The sequence below is a fragment of the Austrofundulus limnaeus genome, unplaced genomic scaffold, assembly GCF_001266775.1.
Source record: "Austrofundulus limnaeus strain Quisiro unplaced genomic scaffold, Austrofundulus_limnaeus-1.0 Scaffold44, whole genome shotgun sequence".
NCBI lineage: Eukaryota > Metazoa > Chordata > Actinopteri > Cyprinodontiformes > Rivulidae > Austrofundulus > Austrofundulus limnaeus.
Window position 1 is genome coordinate 747,334 of NW_013952446.1, and position 12,827 is coordinate 760,160.

Below are 12,827 nucleotides of genomic sequence, written 5' to 3' on the forward strand. Positions count from 1 at the left end.
AGTGTGCAACTTTTTACTGTAAGTTTTGTCAGTTTGCATCTCAGTAATCCAGTCAGACACGTGTGTGTGCTTATGTGTGTGTGTGTGAATAAGTGAACTGGATATAATAAAGACCTAAGAATCCTCAATGGAATTCTCTTTGATTCTAATCAAGCAGCGGTTGCATCAGTCATCAAAACATTTTCAATATGTTCTAATCTGCCCGAGCATTTATGAGCAGAAACAAGCTGGCAGGCCCCTCGGGTCAGAACAATATGTTAACCACATGTTAGAACTTCCTAAAATAAAAAAAGAAAAAAAATTCACTTCATTAAACAAGACGGGGGAGACACTTTTTCCCACCGCCATCAGCACTGTCTAAAACCATCACGAGAAACCATTTCTGCTAACGAACAGCGACTCTGCCCTGCACACATTTCTCAATGCCATGGTGGAGCGGCTCTTCTTGAATTTGAAACGTGTCCCGTGTGTCGCTGCGCATTTCAAAGTAAAGCCTGTTTTTATCACAACTGGCTTTGAGCGGAACTCGAACCAGATGGAAGGAAATTGAAGATAAAGGCAGCTGGAGTGGATGTGAAAGCAGAACTTTTTTTTTTTTGCTAATATGGGGGACAACAACGGTATTATTACATGTCTACTGGAATGCTTTTAAAGTTTAAAAAGTATTTATTTTCTCAAATATTTCCTCATATTATGTTTAACAAATCTAATAAGATTGAAATATGAGGTTTATCGTTTTGGTGCAAAAGTTCAGAATCTCTCCAGATGTTATGTTAAACTTAAAGGGCTGGTTCAGATGTTTTGAAGCAAAGCTTTGTGAAAAGGTTATGGACAATCAATATCTTACCTGTTGTATAGTACACTCCTACTGTTAAATAGGGGAGTTTTTTCTTTCCACTGTCGCCAATGTCCTGCTCAAGATGGGAGACTGTTGAAGTGAAGATTCAGATCAGAGGTTGTCTGAGTTACATGAGTTGAAGCTTGGGGCCCAAAATAAATTTCAATAAACTATTAATTATAGCATTTCATTTAAAAAAGTGCAAACTACAAAACTGGGACCAATATGCCAGTAACGTAAACATAATTAACCAAAAAATACAATTAAAAACAATTTCCATGGCATTTAGGGGTTCAAATGTCAGTAAGTTATTTTTAATCATCACAAGGTTTTACGGAGTCGCTGGAAATTCTTCTCCCCAGGGTTCCCAGAACCAAAAGAAGCCCTACCTTAGATAAATAACCTTAACTGATTTACATTTTATAGAGTATGTGAATATTTTTAGTACAGTGCTAACATAGGCAGTAAGTAAACTTCCTTTCTGTAGCACATTTTACAGACAGAAACACTGCACTGCTTCAAAGAGATCAAAATAATTATAAACAATAAAACTGCACAAATAGTCATGAACTGAAAAAAAACACGACTTATGGATTGTCAGTATACATAAAAAACCTGAGTTGATATGAACTGAATTATTTTTTTACACAATAAGTTATTACAGGAGAATAAGACACAATTTTCAGTGAATTTAAAACATTCCACACATTAGACTATTTGTTTTTATTATACTAATGAGGGTTGAGTTCATTTATTAGGCACAGCTTTAATTAAGTTCATACAGTAGTAGTATTGACATTATAGCTAGCTTAACATTCATGTATATTTATTACACTTGCACATTGTGCACATTTGTGGAAATGACCTAACTTGAGTTAATTGCATACCCCGAATTGTGACTGAGTTTCTTTGTAATTTTACTGCACAGTGTCTTATTTCTATTTTTATTACCCTGTACTGTATTTTATTTTATTTTTTGCATAGCAAAATATTATTGTGAATTGAAGTATCTGCTGCTGCTGTCACACTTGAATTTCCTCTCTTCGGGACAATAAAGGCCTTTTCTTCCAATTCTATTTTGGCCTTACAGTAGTTCAGCATCACAGCCGAACAGTTTCTGAACTCTGTAAAGTTAAAGGTTTTGGTAAAAGTTGTTTGTTGTGTAGTTCCAGCTGTAAGAAATTATTACACCTGCTCCAAAAAAGGGCACCAAAATACACACTGAATTAAAGAATAATAAAAATAAAACTACAATTTCCACATCAGCCATTTAAAAAACAAACGGGGCGACTGGAGGAGGAAAAAGGTCAAACTGTTTTTAGAACAGAACAAGTTCTTCTCGTACCTGCCCGTGTGCTGAGAAGCAGCACACCTTTTAAAAGGAGGAAAAAGGTTTCAAAGCAAAAATCTAATTATCGGGCAAACGAGCTGAAAATTGACCCAGAACTAAAACAAACTGTGCATGCTGCGACCGAGGTGAGATCAGGGTTTGGATCCACGCAGTAACAGACACTCGCATTATTAGTCACAGATCACACAGATCGCTTTCAGAGTTAAAAGGACAACGAAAATCATAACGCAATCTCCAAATCATTCAATCTGATATTGTCTAGGAAAAAAGAAAAGCCCTTCTTTTGAAGTTGCACTGAGGTCCCAGCCTAAATAACATTTAAGACTTGAACAAGATCTTGTAAAACATATAAAAGACTTGTTGTTGGCAGGTCTCTTTATTACATTTACTTAGGCAGGGGTATTTCTTACAGCACATCTTGGTTTGAATTTAACCCTCTCCGTACCAGTTCTCCTGCATCTGGGCACCAGCTGTGGCTCTTTGTGTACACAGTAAGTGTGTCTGAGTCTGATTGGGGTCACTGGTCGGCCTGATTCATTGAACAAACAGCTGATTGACCAGCTGGGAGGTCAGGAAATCTCAGGCAGTGCTTAGAAAATTGGATAAATGTATTTTTTTTTTTAAAGAGTGGCTCATCTAGATGACAAAAACCAGAAGAAGCGGTCACGATGACATAAAAACATCTGGACGCACTGTCAAACACAAACCGTGTCACAGCAACATCCAAGAAAGATGACATCTCATCAGCTTGTCCCTGAAATCAATTCAGTGCCGTCACTTAAAATTTAGTAGAATTGTTTAACAATATGTTGTGAATTTAAAACCTCTTTGTTGTGTTTAATGTGGGGGAACAACTGCAAAGATTAGAGGAAAAAAAAAAAGTAAACACATTGTTCTTTGCTAAAAATGGTTTATTGGACAAGGAAGATTACAAAAGGATTGATCCCTTGGTAACCCTCAATCATCTCATTATACAACCAAACTTTCAAAAAAAGAAATGACCACGTGGAAAATATTAGTAACCAAAGTATGGAAATAAAAAAAAGGATGAAAGTGTAATCCTAGTAAGTTCAACTGAAGGCAACAATGTTTTTAACATTTTACTTCTCATTTGAGGAGTTTTCTTAAGCTTCCAACCATTCAAACTTTGATGAATTTTGTATTTTTCAGTTTGAATTGAGAGGAAAATGTTTTCAGAAACCAAAAAAGAAGTCCAGTTGCATTTGATTGAATTTATTAGGATAACCCTCTAATCTGATAAGAGCAACAAAATAACAAAATATCCTGGCTTCACAACTAAAGACACAAAATGGTTAAAATGGCAGACATTGCAATGTTAGGACTTTATAAATAGACTTTAAAAATAAGTTTTCCAGGTAATTTAAGAAAGTCAGAGTTAAATTCCGTAACTATTTCTCACCTGCTAAAGCATTTCAGTGTAACAGTACATCAGGTTGGGCAAACAGCACGTGCGTACATCCCGTTTCTAACAAGACATAGTGTGAAATAATTTAGTGAAATCCAAGGCACTCGACTTTTACTACAAACAACAGTACACACCAAGTGTTAAAGAACCGTACACACAATCCAGAAAACAGCTCATTTGGGGTTCAGATGTGCAGGTGCAATTTTTATTTTCTCCCCAATTTGGACATAAATACTCAGCTTTCACTCTCAAAATACTGCTCAACAGTACTTAAAGTTATGGGTCAATATAAGTCTTATTGTTTTAGATTTGTATGCTTTACTTTAACAATCAGTAACCAGTATTTACACTTAAAATTTGTGAGAACCACAAACGTGTGCTTTGTATAAAAAGTAATTTGATCATTTTTGAGGTTAGTTTACTGACATTGACTACACTATGACAGAGTAAATATAGTTAAATAAAAGGACATATTGCTAAAAGACAAACGTGATGAGACTAAAAGCTACTGAGGCCAGTTTCCTGATCGACAGTTCAGCTTTGAAAAAAACAACAACATAAAAAGCCAAAGTAAGTTTTAGGTAAAAGTGAGTGGTCCCCACATTTCTCACGTCATGACAGAACCACCGGATTCCCGAGAGGGTTCTGTTTAATCTGAGACTCCACCTTCAGGCCTTCTCCAGAGACTTATAGTACTCCTTCAGAACCGCCCAGGCTTTTGGAGCCATGAAGCCGTCAGGGGGGTTCTGTCCCTCACGAGCCATCTTACGCATGCGTGTGCCTGAGATGAAATCATAATCTTGATGGCTGCAAAAAAAGGGAAAAAAGAAAAAGGAAAGAGAACCATGAGACTTATATCAATCTTTTTTCTAATTGCATTTCCTATTTGTTTTTCCCTCTTTTCCTATTTCCTCTTTACTTAAAAAAATCACTGGTGATGAAGAAATTAAGAAACTAATATTAAGATTGTTTTTACTGAAGTGATAAAAAAGAAAAATTAAAAAAATAATAAAAAAAATTAAAAAGAGACATATCAATCTACATGGAAATGTTTATCCACCGCACGGCCTATCCGATCTGACAGAGGCAGCTGCTGCTTGTAGAGGACTGGATCAGGAAACAGGACCAACAGAAAATACTTTTTTCTCTCATTTTATATCACTGATCCCATTTTTAATGTAGAATGAAAAGCAGCAGCTCATTCGCAGCAGCTAAGTTATCTAAATTAATGATAATTCTGTCTTTCAGAATTAAAGTAAACAACCTAAATATTTAAAAAAAAAAATTCATTTTGACACTTTTTTGTGGCGTTTTATCATTTCCTGTTTTTTGTGAACTTTGGTCAACTGCATGTTAAGTCCACCCAAAGAAGAAAAAATTTATACATATCATCCTGAGAAGCCAAGAACTGCTCTAATCTAAGCCCGATGCAAAGTAAAACCCTGAGAGAAGATTACCACATTGTTTATTTTCCTCATCTATGAATAAATGCAAACGGCCTGCTTCAAGTTCAACCCGAGGGTCAATGGTTTTGTGTGAAATAGCACATTTTATTGACTATGAAACAATAAAAAGTTGCAAATTTTAGTCGGAGGTGAGCAATCTCTGTGTAAAAGGAAACAGCTTGCCGGCTGTTATATGACCCATGATGCTTAAAAGGAAGACCGGGGGCTGTTGTGATTAGGCAGCTGATCCATATTCCTCCTGTAATCTGCTGGGGACAGGGTGTTTTAGAGAATGGAATGCCATAAATCTAACACAGACTAATACACACTTTAGAAATCCCGGAGGGGAAGATTACAGGGTGATTATGAACCACGTTTTCATTATTAATTCCTTGTTTTAGCTAATTATTTATTATAGAGAGAACAACTCCTCACTTCTTAAACTTTTTTCTTTATTTGATGTCTTTATAAAACAAATAAACTCCATTTCTTAAATCTGTGGCGTTCAAAAATATTAAACCAGTTTTTTTTTAACAGCACTAGCGCTGCTTTTCACAGAAAGAGCCAAGCAACATTATCCTTTGAATTGAAAGTTCCAATTACACATCAAGAAAAACAAAGCTAATCTTTTGATTCATCCTAACATTTCTGGCCGAACACGGGCAACAGTTACGCAACCTGTCAGAGGCGGCTTCGTCAAACTCAGGAGGAAAAGCAAAGAAATGTCAAGATTTTTCTTTGTCATCGTGAGCCGCGACTTTAATCAAGGGCAGCTCTCTAATTCTGATCAACATCAAAAGGTCATACTAATCCAAGAAACATTTTTACTCAGAAAATAGGGCGGGGAGGGGGTTATTCTTGGTTCCACGTTTCACTACAAATAGAGACAAAAAAGAAAGAGGAGAACGAGGGGGCCTTTTATAAACAAGATAAGCCTAATGAGAAATGAATTTAGAGATTGTAATTACTGTTTAGGCTACTTGGATTAATTGGGGTAAATCTGAGGTATTATTACTCCGGATTAAACCTACAAAAAAGCTTTTAAATTAAATGAGTGAGCACTTCCTGTAACCCTTTCCTGCAGTCCTACCATGATAAATAAAGACCACCAGTGTCTAAATGCTTACTACTTTTGAAAATATTCAATAAAACATGAGGTGCTTACTTCTTAGGCTCATAAAAGTCCATTGCACTTTTAACCTTGTTGTAAGCAGCAACCTTAAAGGGGACGATCTCCAGGGTGATGAGGCCTGGAGCCATGGTGAGGACTTTGGCTCCATGAGAGGGCTCGTAGAGGTCCTTTCCTGTCTCGGGGTGGGGCATACCAGCGGGATCTCGACCAACAATATAGAAATTGGCACCAGCCACCATTCGTGCTCTGCAGTGCCACTGGACCTGTGGATGGAAAAAAATTAAATAAATAAATAAATTGAACTGTGGAAGACGGGTAAAAGCGACATCATCAAAAATGCTAACGACGACATGATTTTTTGATAATTAGACGCAAGTATAAAATAAAGCAGATTCTGATATTTGATCTATTTCTGGGTTAAGAATGAATTAACATGGTTGTTATTTCAGTCTGTCCTGAGTGGACATGTGGGTCCAGAGTTAGACTCACAGACATTCCACACCTCTTCAAAAAACCCAGATCACACAACAGAGACTGCCACATATGGACACGGTTGTACCTTTGTTCAAGGTGCCAACAGACATTAATGTGTCGTAAGCATTGGCAAGTAGCATTTTAAAAAAATCATAAAATTTTAAAATATCTAAAGAGTGAAAGGTAAACCTTAAAAAAAACAAGCCATCTCCAAACCAGCAGATAAAAAAAATAAATTAGCTTTTAAGTGCTTGCATGTAAGATCAACCAGCTTCCAACAGTTTAAAAGACTTACCCTGAGCATGAAGGATTTTTTTATTATTGTTATAAATTGTTGGTAAATCTACACATTAATCCTACTGCTAATGTATTTGTCCTGATTTATTTCTATGCTTCAGATATCTGGTTATTAAAATAAACAATGTGTTGTGAATTTAAACCTCTGTGCTGTGGCTTCACTTCTAGTCTCTTAGTGTTTTGTTTATTATTATGTAAAAATGAGCACGAAGACCAGGTTTTATTATAGGGGTTGCATGCAGACCACTGAGATTGTGTAGTTGTTTTTAATGGGTAAACAAGGGGAAAACTACAATACCAAGATTGCTCTAAAACCCCCTATTCCCAGTTACAAACTGACCAAATTCACAACCCAACATACAACTGCCAGCAATGTGTTTTTAATGATTTGCACCATAGCTTTCGCATTAGCATAAGTGAATGATTAAAAGATCCCCAGCTTCACAACTACGCTCAGTCACACAGAGGTTTGTGCCTGGAATGAAAAGACTAAACAAAGCGCCTCAAGAGGGTCGTCTGTCCTCTTTCCTGTCATTTGTCACTCTCGGGGAATTTCAGCCAAAATTCTGACAGTTTCCTGCCCTGAATCAGTCATTTTTTTACAGCTGCGTCACTGATTTTTTTTATTTTTTTGTTTTGTTTTGCCACTTTTGAAGCAAACACGATGCCTGCGTTTCAAAGAAACCTTAAACATGCAGCTATAAACACCACAGCCTGGATTATCGTTACCTCTGTTGGCCCTGCGTACATCATGGGCGAGGGGAAAATGGCGACAATGGTTGAGTCTTGGTTCAGGACGCCCTCCTCCAGCACAGCAGCGTGCTGCTTCATTCTCCAGTGCAGCGGCACGTCGTCGTCTTTGGTCCAACCCCCCAATGGGTGGAGCAGCAGGACGGGCCGGCGGTAACCCCGCTCAGTCAGACGCTTGTGGGTGTCCTGCATCAGGAGAGCGTGGCCGTTATGGACTGGATTACGAAGCTGAAAGGCGAACACAGCATCTGAAACAGAGAAAGAAAAAAAAACACAAGGGGTGTGGTAAAGAAAAATAAAATCCATCATACAGTATATTTAAACAAAACAAAAACTATGTATATATTTATTGGAAAAAAACAGAATATATGTATTGCTTTAATAAAACTAAACTACACATTGAACCCAAAGATCATCCAAAGTGATCATCTACGATGCTAACCTTGGGAACCACGGTAAGTGTGACGCAAGTATTTCTTTCCTTGGCTGTTTAAACAGGCAAATCCCATTGAAACTGCAGATCTCTTTTTCAAGGGAGACCTGTGTGGTGCGGTATGAGGGCCAAAACTAAGACTACTGTGCAACCAGTGGTTGCTATACCCTTGTAGAAGGAGGCTATATCTGTCTAATTATGTAGGTGAGCTGCTTAGGAATGCTAGTCGCTAGCCTCTCTGAAGCTAACGCCAGCTTTTCCGTGCTAGTCGCTAGCCTTTCTGAAGCTAACGCCAGCTTATCCATGCTTATACATGCAGTTACTGGTGCTGGCCTGTCATCAATCAGAGCAATAGCTGGCTTAGGAATAGATTTACCGGTAGCCTTCTGCTACAAGAATTTAGAAACAGCTTGTTGTGCAATAGTCTGAATTTTGGCCATCATGCAGCGCCATACCTAGGCCTGAAGGCAACCTATTGTACATGTTTTTGGGGTGTGAGGGAAACCCGAGTACCTGGAGAAAACCCACACAAACACAAGGAGAACATGCAAACTCCACACAGAAAGACCCAAGGTTTGAACCGGGGATCGAACCCAGGACCTTCTTGCCATGAAGCATCTGTGCTAACCACTGAGCCGTTGTGCTGCCATGGGTTTTGCTCAAATAGCGTTTAAAAAAATGCATCTCCATACCAGCATTCATTTCTTTAAACTTCTGTTTGAGCTCAGTGGGTGTCAGTCGGTACTGGTCAAGACCATCATTCCAGTAGATCCTGTCCAGAACCTGCAGGTCGCCACCAACCAGCCAGTCCCCACTTTCCATCACCATCTGAAACAGAACCCAAGATTCACTTATTGTTTCTTGCTCTTTATTTGGTGCAAAGAAATTTTCAAAACGACAGCGTTTTCTGCAGCTTAGCTTAATCACAACACAAAAAATACATTTCTAAATGTTACTTAAAGATTATGGTTTATGTTCTAAACCGTCTGCTTCAGATGCCTGATAGTAGCTGATCATTTGTGATCCTTGATGGCAAAATAAGTCTCAATGAGAAATTTTTCAATAATGAGTTATTATTTCCAAATTTTCTATCTCAAAAGCTTCAAAGGGATACATAGTTTGTAGAAATGTGGTAATTTTAGGGTTCGCTTCACTACAATAACTATGACACAATCCAACTGTATTCTATATTAAAACCAGCCAATGTCCTCATGTCCACACAGGAGAGAAAACTTCCCCTTTGAGAGCTAAACAATGTCAGTAAAGTGCTCAGGATTCAGGAACTGGCTGCTTTTGTTTCAGGCAACATCTTTCATTCACCTCCTGTGGTACAGGAGGGACCGCAGCTAGAGTTACAGAAAATAACCTGCGTGATATTAATATGATGCGAGGTGACAAATCTGTAAATAAAAAATGCCACTTATTTCACCGACACGTAGTTCATCATGTGAGCACTCTTTGATATCCACACTCGTTTTGCATTGATCCAACAAACTGCATGGAAAAGCCGAGTGTTGTCATCTGCACGATGTGTTCGAAAACAAATTTGCTCCACGCTCCATTTTATTCTGCTTGTCCACTGCTGGCCTGATGCAAGCCATGAAAGACGAAACCCATGTGTGGATAAACTCAAGGAGGGAGGCTCAGTTTAAACCTTTTAAACGCTTAACAAGTTCACATGTGAAAAGAGGGTCTAGCTAAATAAACGGTGGCTGAACCAAAGCTTCCGGTGAAGGGGCCTCTGTCTGACAGACAGGTAAACAGGAAAAAGTAGATTAACTATATTTTAAGTGGAGCGGCTCGTTTGTGGCTGGGAGGAGACACGGGAACAAATGCTGTGAAGCTGTCACCGTAGAGGGCTGCTGACAGACTGGCTCTGGAGCACCGAGTGAAACATACGTTTATGTACGCATACACACACTTTAATGAGTGAGCCCTTAATCAGAGCAGGCTGGACACACACGCTGGATTAGAGCGAATCACTGCGGTGGAAACGAAGCGTGCAGAGTGTGTAGAAATGTGGCACTGAGGCATCGGGTGTTGACAACAGACAGCCATGGTCCCAATTTATAAAACCTGCAGCACATCATTAAACATGTTAACTTGAATTTACAATGAACACGTTTTAAAAAAAGAGAGGGAGAAAAGGTAGATTTTAAAATTGTGTTGAAATGAGGAGACAGATGTAGTATGAAGCTCAAGCTTAGCAGCATAGAATGTAAAATAAGGAATAAAAAACAGAACCTTAGTTGTAAGATTTTACATATTAGGACATATTAAAAATGATTTGGCCATTACCAGGTTCTAAAACTGTTCCAATAAATCATTAAGAACATGTAAGATCAAGAGTCTACCTGAACCACGAGTCAACTAGAAGAGAGAAAAAAAATCCTGGATAAATTCAGAGTGGCGTGGGATGAACGGGTTATTTCAGTGTTGAGACAAAGCAGGAGACCCAGCATCCAAATATAACACCTGTAAAATGAGGGCGCACCAAGTGATTCTATAAGGAATTCCTACAGGCTGGGAGGAAAAACTGGACTTCTGCACATTTACTCTTTCCATAAACGAAAAACCCACATCAGATCTGTGCTCTATCTTTGTGCAGAATCCAGCAGGCGGTTTGTTCTCACAGATATGCAGCCATTGCTGGAGTCAGAGCTAGAGTTAGAGCTCCACAATACGCAACATTTTGTTTGTAAAAATCGAGTTTCTAAAGTCAAAAACTTACAGATATGCAGTATTTGGTAGTCTGATTGTCATTAAATAATGAAAGAATACCTATTATGCCCTCTTTTTACGTTTACACAATTTCATAAACTCTTAAAACTGTGACATATCTTGGTTTAAAAAAATAATAATAATAAACTGAAAAGTAAAGATTAGCTCCATTTCTTTTTCACAATAAAAGCACATAGTTTCCACTCTATCCATTAAATGGGTGGAGTGAAACATTTGAGTCCACTCCACCCTTTTCTTCTGTGGGTCTGAGCAGCTTTGATCTACGCAAGCATTAATTAAGATACAACTTACTCTAAATAACACATGATTACCGGAACTAAATGAGAGCCTAGACTAGTATGCATACACAAAAATAATAATAATACAGCAGATCAACTCTTTTCGTTAAATGAAAAAGTGCATTTAATTAAATCAAGTTGAATAACAAAAAGCACGCAGGATCATATTAAGAAATAGCAACAAGACAGTCAGTTAATTATAATTATGTCACAAACACTGAGGATCAGCATCTGTTCATGTCATTTTATTTTTAGAAGTCAAGGCAAAAAGCAGTTTCATATAGAACGACTATTAAAACTCAGTGCTGCATTTAAAGACATGAAGAAATTTCCAACTTTCGAATAAATTTGAAGCTATAATCAGATTTCTATAGCTATAAAAACAGACTTGGAACTAAAAGTATCAGCTCATTTATTGTTGAAGCAAATACGTGCCAAAAATAATTTCTTGACACCAACGCAAAAACTGCGAAAGACTGATGTCCTTTTTCAAAAAGGTACAATGAATACTTCGTAATTTTACGCAATCCTAAATGACTTCCAGAAAAATATTCAGATCTCATTAACTTTTGGGAAAAATAAATTGAATTCTGAGAACGATTTCTGAGAAGTTATTCATAATTGGCCAAAACAAAAACAACAAAGAAATCTATTAACGTCCCTCATGTAACTGACATATAATTTAACATGTGAATACTCTTTCAAATTCCTACATCCATACAGACAGATTCCAGTTGATTCTGGCAAGCTTCATGTAAAAACGCAGAAAGTTGTCAGCAGCTGAGGTGTCTATGTGATGTGATCAAAACCAACTTGGCTCCTCTGGAAGATGCTTTCAGGATCATGGTGGGATTTGTTTTTCCACACTAATAAATCCAACCTGTCCGGTGCTGGCCGGATCCACAGACACATTGTGAAAGATGCTGCACAGTATTTTTTTTTTATGCAGGGCTCAACAACATAAACAAGCCAGAGCTCATTTCCTCACGTAAGTGAATGAGGAACAAACTGTGTAGAAGGATAAAACAAAGGGAGGAACATAAACACGTGCGAGAGCTGCCTTACTATTACAATTTCTTTCAGATGTGGGGAAAAAGGCGGGGGCTCGGCGTTAGGTGAGGGATAAAACCAGCTTTGGACGTAATATTTTTCCTTCTCGGGCACTAACCTTGATGTACGGGTGGTCTTTGCAGGTGGTGCCCCACTGCCGAGCGCAGCGTTCTTCTTTTCTGTGCTCATAAAACTCTGGGTTACGGAGGATGGCCACTCGTCTGCCCTCGTAGACCAGCGCCAGCACCGTCACACCGTCCAATTGCTCTTTATCTGCAGTTGACACCGGCAGCACTACAGGCACCGACAGATTGATCACTCCACCTGCGGGAACCAAACGAGGCGTTATGGAGGTTTATCACTACCGTGTAGATTTAATTGTCATTAAAACGTTTCCTTCTGCATGTAAATATATGTGGCAATGTGATAAAAGCTGAAATTAAAAAGGAATGAAAAACCAGGGTTCAGATTTTTTTTCCCAGTTATGACAATATATTTACAGTAATGAAATTTAAATAAAACTGTTGAATTTCAAACATAAATATGGGCCTTTCTTCTTTAAAAAAATTATTTACAGGGGATTCATAAAGCATTTGCTTACTAATTTATTC

General features: G+C 38.0%; 1 protein-coding gene across 1 annotated transcript in view; it reads right to left on the bottom strand.

The window, feature by feature from the left end:
• Window positions 1-3,082: 3,082 nt before the first annotated feature.
• Window positions 3,083-12,827, bottom strand: part of papss1 (3'-phosphoadenosine 5'-phosphosulfate synthase 1) — a 17,835-nt gene continuing 8,090 nt past the window's right edge. The window contains exons 8-12 of the mRNA XM_014007752.1: window positions 12,335-12,540; window positions 8,839-8,974; window positions 7,693-7,961; window positions 6,226-6,455; window positions 3,083-4,422 (exon numbers count right to left, since the gene is read on the bottom strand). Coding sequence (XP_013863206.1) covers window positions 4,284-4,422; window positions 6,226-6,455; window positions 7,693-7,961; window positions 8,839-8,974; window positions 12,335-12,540 — 980 coding nt within the window. The 3' untranslated portion in view covers window positions 3,083-4,283. The remainder of the gene's footprint in view (window positions 4,423-6,225; window positions 6,456-7,692; window positions 7,962-8,838; window positions 8,975-12,334; window positions 12,541-12,827) is intronic.